The 7,595-nt window shown below is 58.1% G+C and overlaps 1 protein-coding gene across 2 annotated transcripts; it reads right to left on the reverse strand.

Moving 5' to 3' along the window:
* Nucleotides 1-543: 543 nt before the first annotated feature.
* Nucleotides 544-6,162, reverse strand: CISH (cytokine inducible SH2 containing protein). Of its 2 annotated transcripts, XM_069473665.1 has the most exons (4): nucleotides 4,443-5,271; nucleotides 2,646-2,651; nucleotides 2,340-2,560; nucleotides 544-2,125 (listed from the first exon to the last, which is right to left on the reverse strand). In XM_069473665.1, the coding sequence occupies exons 1-4, from the start codon at nucleotides 4,505-4,507 to the stop codon at nucleotides 1,593-1,595; spliced, it is 825 nt and encodes a 274-aa protein (XP_069329766.1). In that variant the 5' UTR covers nucleotides 4,508-5,271; the 3' UTR covers nucleotides 544-1,592. The 2 variants fall into 2 exon arrangements, with proteins under 2 accessions (XP_069329766.1, XP_069329767.1); XM_069473666.1 differs by lacking the exons at nucleotides 2,646-2,651; nucleotides 4,443-5,271 and adding an exon at nucleotides 5,854-6,162.
* Nucleotides 6,163-7,595: the final 1,433 nt, after the last annotated feature.

Raw genomic sequence — 7,595 nt, forward strand, 5'->3', positions numbered from 1 at the left:
CCAGGCCCTGCCAGCTTACTGGCCGCTATCCCCGATTCAATTGCCCTGCTCACTGCATAGAAGGAGCCCTCCCCGGGCCTCCTTGTGTCAGGAGTGAGTCTCCCAGTCATGCCTCAGTGCTCTGCACTGGCTGTACCCTCTCCCTGGAAGGACTGCCCTGGCAATTGGCTTCCTCATCTCAAGACACAGCCCCAGGGAGCAGTCCACAACACCTGCTCCCTGGTATTCTCCACTTTCAATGTTGAATTGGCACTTCCTGTTTACACATCCCTCAGGCTTAGTGCTCCTCTGCTACCACCCCTGCCTGGCAGTGGCAGGGACAGTGACCCTGCAGGCAGTCTAACTGGCCTTCAGCCCCATCCCATTCCCAAGGGGAACCAGAGGAAATGAGCCCTCCCCAGGGACTGCTCAGCCCGAGGGGGCTCTGGTTCTCGGCCGCCCAGACGTAAAGGGGGATGGTGACATCAAGGTCAAAGGGGAGAAACTGTGTACAGAACTCAAGAGGCCTCAATGAGGGCTCCGTAAGTGAAAGGTATGATTTTATTGTCATTACAGAAAAATCAGTGGAAGAAAAAAAGACTACCAAACTGGTTTCTTTGTTATGATCATTATGTTATAAAGACTTATGAGATATGCATTTCTCTCCCTCTGTTACATGCAGGCAACTTCCTGGGCAGGAAGCCGACCCAGCAGAGCTACGGCAGCAGCCCTCAAGCCAGCACCCCTTCCTAACTCAGCGCACACACTCACGCAGGGCTCGCGCCAGTGACACAGCTCTGTGCCCTTATGGCTCTGCCCAGCCAGGGGGTGAGCCGCAGCCTCTGCTGGAGACTGAGGCTCTGGCTCCACTTTCTCGTCCATTTGCCCACCATCCAAACAGGGCCAGGGGCAGAAGAGCGTGTACGCATTCACAGGTGGGCGGGTCAGCGCCAGGACATCCAGGACTGTCTTGGGTCCAGTAACATGTCTCAGGATGGGGCTCTCCGCAGGGAAGAACCAGAGAAACTGGGGCAGAGTGGGGTCTCTGGACCGCCCAGTGCTCAGAGCAGAGAGGTGGGGTTGGCTCACTCCTGAGACCAACCTCAAGGAGAATAAATAAATAAATACTATATTACTGTGCAGTCCCCCAGCCTGGCCCACCGCCCAACAAGGGGACTGTCGCTGTCAAACGCAGTTCCTCTGGCTGCCACCCTCTCAGAAACAGAGGCTGGCTGGAGGTAGGGGGCCCGCCCCACCCCGGGTACTGAGAAACTGGGGCTGACAGCATCTACACAGTTCAAGTGGCCAGGGCAGGGACGTGAGTGGAGGCCTGGGCCCAGCCACAGGTGAGACAGGCCCTGCCTGTCTCCCTCTCCTCTGGTACATGGCTCACCACAATGGAGCCACACGGGGCCTGAGGACACTCACCTCTAAGTTTGTGACACCTCCCCCTCCCCTCTGCCTTGCTCTTGGTGGCTTTTCCTGGTCCAGCTGCCAGATGCAAGCAGGCACCAGAATGACTAGAGCAGGGACAGCGGGAGCCCAAGTCCAGCTGGGGCCAGTGTCCCATCCAGGGTGTGGCTGGGTGAGGCTGGGTAAGGTACCCGGCCCAGTCAGAGCTGGAAAGGGTACTGTCGGAGGTAGTCGGCCATGCGCCGGGGCAGTGGTAGGCAGTCCACGTCGGCCACCAGACGGTTGATGACAAGGCGGCAGAGGTGCTGCAGGCTGCGGGCACTGCTTCTGCGCACAAAGGGCTGCACCAGTTTCAGGTGCACAGCAGTAGCCGCAGGAGCAGGCAGTGCTGGGTCACCAGGTGCTTCTTCCTTAGGGATAGGCAGGGCCGGGGTGGGAGTGGGATCAGGGCTGTCACTTCGGGTGTCAGCAGCACAGGAGGCCACATAGTGCTGCACAAGGCTGACGACATCTGGGAAGGCCAGGATGCGAGGCCTAGACAAACAGTTGGAGTCCAGGCGGAAGCTGGAGTCGGCATACTCGATGCGCACATTGGTGGGGCCACGAGTGGTTTTGACGGACAGTGTGAACAGATAGCTGGGGTGGGTGCTGTCTCGTACTAGGAACGTGCCCTCTGGCATCTTCTGCAGGTGTTGCCGGGCCTCGCTGGCTGTAATGGACCCCCAATACCAGCCTAGACAAGTAGAGAGGGGGCCGAGGGACTGGTTACAGTGGAAATTAGCTGGGGGCACCAACCCAGGGCAGGTTCACACTTCCCTGGAGAGGGCTGTGCCTCTTCCATCGCCCTCTCTCGGGCAGGGCCATGCCTCCCAAATCAGACTCAACAGGCACAGCTAAGCTTCTCCCACCAGACTCCTAGGACAAGGCCTGCTGCCCCTCAGACTTACCAGATTCCCGAAGGTAGGAGAAGGTCTTGGCTATGCACAGCAGATCCTCCTCAGGGTCCAGCACCTTGGGCTCACTCTCCGGCTGGGCTGGGGTCTCCTCTGCTACCTCCTCCAGGAAGGCCCCAACAGGCAAGGGCTGCATGACTGGCTCAGGCAGTTCCAGGGACTGGGCCCTCAGGGGCCGCTGCCCGATCCGTTCCGCAGCCAGCAAAGGACAAGGTCTAAAGGAGGTGGATGGGCAGTGAGTGGAAGCCCCATCCTTCCCTCATTTCCAGAGATCCCCATGCCCCAGACTAGCTGCATGACCTTGGGCTGGCCCATCTCACTATGAGCCTCAGTGTCCCCTCTACCCAGACATAGGCTCAATTAGCCCAGTATCCTATCCCCCACTTGCCATCAGAAAATCCCCCTTGAGTGTTTCCCCAATGTGCAGATCCTCTTTTTAAAGATTCTTCTCCATTCCCCTGCATTTATCAAACAGTAATTAATCTATTTTGTATCAGCCCCAAACACAGATCATTCCCTACAGGCATTGTGAGTGTCATCAACACACTGATAGGATCCCGTGCAAAGCAGTCTCATATTTGTGTCCTGGCTGAGGTAGGCTGATTAAATGGCACTGGTCCTAGTTGGGACTGCAAGGGGTCCTCCAGAGAGGCCTCAAGATTACAGTAGGATACCTGTGGTCACATAGTATCTCCCCATGGACAGGCGTGTCTCTCACGGAGCCTAGGTCCACACTGGCCAGGACTTAGAGGCTGAAACAACCCCTTACCCATACAAACTCCCCCATCCTGGCCTCTGCTTCTCTCAGCTGAGGTCTGGGGTGGACAGTGGCCGCTAAAGGCACTGGCAAGTCTACCTCCCATAAATATGAGTTCCCACCAAGCCACATTCCAGATCCCACCCTGGCAAGCCAGCCTTACTAGGCTCTATGACCTGTGCTAAGCTTGCTTCTCAGTGGGCTTCAGTTTCCCTACCCTCCAATAAAGGGTCCCACCAGCCCACATACTGAAAGGTTTGGCAACACCACATTCTTGGATGGCTGGAGTTGGGAGAACTGAGCCAGCTAAAATCTGAGTAGTAGCTTCCTCCTAGAGAAGCCCACGCAGCATGGTGATCCTGGATCTTCCTCCCTGGGAGTAGGGCAGGGATTGGCTCCACTTGCCAAGGAAGAGACTGCTGATCCTCCCTCACTCCTTATAAAATACATCCCCAGGCCTCAGTTCTGGGGATAGTCCCTGGCTGGGCCTTAGGAGACTGAGATTGGGCCTGGCCCTCAAGGACTGGCTGGGGAAGATGGCACTAAGAATAACTGTAACCCAAAGTCATAAAAGTACAGGGTGTCACAGGGGAGTCAGAGTCGGCTTGGCCAAAGGAAGGAGCTGGGGGAAAGCACTCCATGTAGAGATGACAACATGGGCACACAGTGTCAGGTATTGCCTGTAAGGCAGGAAGGAGTGAGCAGGAGCTGGTGGCAGGAGGCAGGCAAAGGAGCCAGACCTGACAGTATAGGTTACGGGTGACCCTTAGAAGGTTCTCACAAATTATGGCCCTATAACCACTCATGGGGAGAAGGGACCACACAGTCCTGCCACACTGTAGCTTGCCAAGTACTTTTCCATACCTACCCTGGGTACATTGTGGAAGCTCTGAAATCCCGCTTGGGGAGCAGGAGGCTAAATTTTGAGATTCCCTGCCTGCTGGGGCCCAGCACAACCTTCCCAGGAGCATGGAAGGTGGCTAGCCAGTCAGGTTGGAACCTTTGGGGGTGGCCATGTCCAGACAGCTAAGGAACCTACAGCTTCAAGACCACAGGTGGCCTTCCAGATCCCCAGCTGTGGCTCCTCAACTGGATCCAAACGTCACAGAACAAATTTCTTTATTAAAAGGATTTGTTTTGTAAAATTTGGATCTGTTAAAAGGCTGTACTCAAGAATCCAGAAGGCCACATGTGGCCCCAAGGCCACAGACTCCCCACCCCCAGCTCTGACATGTCCCCTGTGTGGGTGTGGGCACCTCTGGGGCTGATAGGGTATCTGGGTGTGTGAAATGGCAGTGTCGATCTCCACAAGCTCCTGGCAAGTGACTGTGTATCTGGACAGGGGTGTGTCCATGACTGTGTCATCGTCATGGTGGGGGCGGTGGCTGATATGTCCCAGGTACATGTGTGTGCTTGCTGTGGAGCCTAGCCAGTGAGTCCTACCTGGGGATACGTGTCATTGGGGTGAGCTCCCACTAGGGTTACCCCTCAGCAAAGCTGCCAGCCCAAACCTACCGTTGGGAATCCCTGCCCTCCATCCCAGGAGGGCACCAGCTGTTCTGTGGCTGTGTGTGTGGGAGATCTCTTAAAACTTTGTTGCCTGACATCCTACACTGGCCCTGAGGTTACAAAGGGGCCCTCAGGGCCAAGTGAAAGAGGCTTTGGGACCCGGAATGGGGTAGGGGGTCCCTAGGAGTAAGGTAGTGGTAGGGGCAGGAGTTCAAGAGTCCCAAAATTCAGAAAGGAACATGCTGGAGACAACCAGGGAGTAGCAGTCTTCCCAGCACCACCATGTCCTCTTTCCTGGACCAAGTACTGCTCAAAGCAAGGGACACTTCATCTTGGCCCCAGCTTCTACCCTTCTTTATTTGGCACCATGCCAGTCTGGTAACAGCAGTCACTGGGCCATCCCGTTCTCCCTGGGTGTGGAATGCCCATTTATACCTCCTCCCTCTCTCCTTGGAGCTTCCTGAGCTCAGATCAGTGTGGAAAGCATCAGACCCTTTGGCTGAAAAGGTTACTGAGGCTCAGGGCAGAGTGGATGTGCCCAGAATGCTCAGCTGGGGCCAAGACTCTGTCTTTTCCGCATCCCCCCTCTACTGGCCCTCACCCCAAGTCTTTGGGAAACTTGGAGATGGAAGGCAGGAGCCACGGTCCTTCTCACATTGGGATCCCAGATGGGGCTGAGAGGAGGGGTGAGCCGATTGTGGGGCTACCCCAGGCGGGACCAGGCCAAACCCAGACTCTCCCAAGAGCTTCTGGTTATCAGGTGCCAGCCTGGGGAGAGGCAAGAATCTCAGGGGGCTTCCCAAGAAGAACCTAATTGGTAGCTGAGGCAGAAGAGTGGACACAGAGGAGGGGCAGGGGCTAGCCCAAGGTCACCCGTTGGCAGGGCAGACGGCAGGCTAGGGTACAGCGCTCTAGTCCCAGAAGAAGGTCTGAGCTGGTGAGCCACATCTCGGAGGACGCCCTGCTATAAGAGTCCACCTGCTCCAGTGAGAACCCAGCTGAGCCCACCCTGTGTTCCTCCCGTAGCCGGCCAGTCCCTAGTTTCCCGACCCACAGTGTGCGTGGAGGTGAGCGGGGAAGGAGGGTGTCACAGCCCCATACAGCGCCGCACTCCAAAAGTCCTTACGCACTCGGTCACCTCCGGCCCGCCAAGCCCTCCCAGTGCCCGGCAGCTAGTACGAGGCCCGTGCTTTCCCGTGCGCCCGGCGCAGAGGCTGGGCGGGGGCGGAGAACCGCGCTTACCCCTGAACGCAGAGGACCATGTCCTCGCGGCGGCGACGGCGGCGGCTGCTCGCGAGTGGGGACTCGGCTGAACGGCGGCGGCGGCGGCAGCAGGGAGTCGGCGGGCTCGGAGCGCGGGCGCAGGGTAAGCTCCCGGGGCTCACCGGCTGCGGGCAGGGACTGAGAGGCTGCGGCGCCGACCGCAGGGGAGGGCGAGGGGGGCGGGCCAGGCGAGCAGGGCGGGGCGAGCTGTCGCCTAATCCTTTGTCCGCCGCGACCCAGCCCTTCCCGGAAGCGGCGTTTTCCTAGAACCGCAGGCTGTGCGGTGGGGCCCGGGACCGGTGAGCGGGCGCCGGCAGGACTGTCTGGGGCCTGGGGCTGTGAAAGGAAACACCTTTGACAGATTTCCAAGAACTTTCCAGGAAAACGGGGCGGGGCCCCGTGACCCGAGCAATCACAGCGCAGAGGTGGAGCCGAGTGGCCAGGGCGGGCCAATTGCAGCCCGTGGACCCGGGGTGACGTGACCCGGCGGGGCGGGACCGAGAGACCAGTAGGGAAAGACCGGGTTGGGGGAGGTTAAGGAGGGGTCCGGCTCCGGCAACCCGAGCCCAGATTGCTTCCTGGCGGTCTGCTTCGTTGGGCAAGGGCTCTCTTATCTCATTGTCGAACCCGTGGCAGCGCGATGGCGAGGTCCCAGGCCTCTCCTCCCTGCTAGCCTCCCCTCCAAGGCGGTCTGTCGGGGTGTGCAAGCTCCCCGTGTTGGGCCGCGCCTGGACCCCGGGACTCTGTATGTGGGGCGTGGGGGGAGGTGGGTGGAATGGGGTGGGGTCTGGAGAGGGACATAGGGGGAAGGGCAGGGTGCAGCTGGCGGCCCCAGAAATGAGCAGGTCCACTGAGGTCAAGCCTGCGGCCACCACAGCCAGAAGAATCCAGGCAAGAACGTTTTCTTTGAAGGAGCTTGGGGAGAAGGCACATCCAACCCCTTTTGCATCAGGCGAGACCATCTAGTCTAGGCAGGTCCTGACCTCCGGCTGGACCCCGCCAATCGGGGAAGAATTGACTACAGATTTGAGGAGGCAGGCAGGGATAGTCAGCCTCCCAAAATGCTGACAGACCTGAAGCTCTAAACACCCAGAGATAATCTGGGGGTGGGAGGTGTGGAACAGTGACACTTGCTCCCATCTACAGGGAGTACTAGCTACATTTGATCTTCAACAACTAGTATTGCCCCCATTATGCAGACCAGAAGACAGAGCCCCAGGGAACAAAATCTCTTGTTAGGAAATAGCAGGGTTGGAACTTGATCCCAGTTCTGAGTCAGAAGCCCACACTTCTACCCTGACGCCCTCCACCATTTTTAGTTCCCTGGACTCACCAGGGAGCATGTGGAAGGACTATAGGGTTTGGGCAAACCTCCTCCAAATCCTTGGGCCAGAAGAACGGGGCGGGGGGAGGTGGAGCAGAGGGGAGTGGGAATTGGAGAGGGGGCAGGGTCCACTCCCTACCTCCCACTGCCCAGTGTGTGCCCCCAGGTTCCCAAGAAAGGAGGCAAGCTTTGAGATCCAGGGCAGAGGTGACAGACCCCTGGCAGTGTTTAAGGGCCTGAATGATAAGGTCCAGGCTTTCCCCAGGGCAGACAGGGCTCAGCTTGCCCTGCTCAGGATGGCAGAGGACAAAGGAGACCTGAAAGCAAAACCCTGTGAAACTGGGTGTAAAATGGTTAAGATGAGAAATGACTTCAGGGGACTCATTTCTCTGTACCT

The sequence above is a fragment of the Eulemur rufifrons genome, chromosome 7, assembly GCF_041146395.1.
Source record: "Eulemur rufifrons isolate Redbay chromosome 7, OSU_ERuf_1, whole genome shotgun sequence".
NCBI classification, from domain to species: domain Eukaryota; kingdom Metazoa; phylum Chordata; class Mammalia; order Primates; family Lemuridae; genus Eulemur; species Eulemur rufifrons.

Coding starts and splice junctions, on each gene's coding strand:
- CISH (XM_069473665.1), bottom strand. CDS start 4,507: ATGTACCTGGGACATATCAGCCACCGCCCCCACCATGACGATGACACA. Junction 2,126..2,339: donor CTCCTACCTTCGGGAATCTG/GTAAGTCTGAGG, acceptor CTACTTGTCTAG/GCTGGTATTGGGGGTCCATT.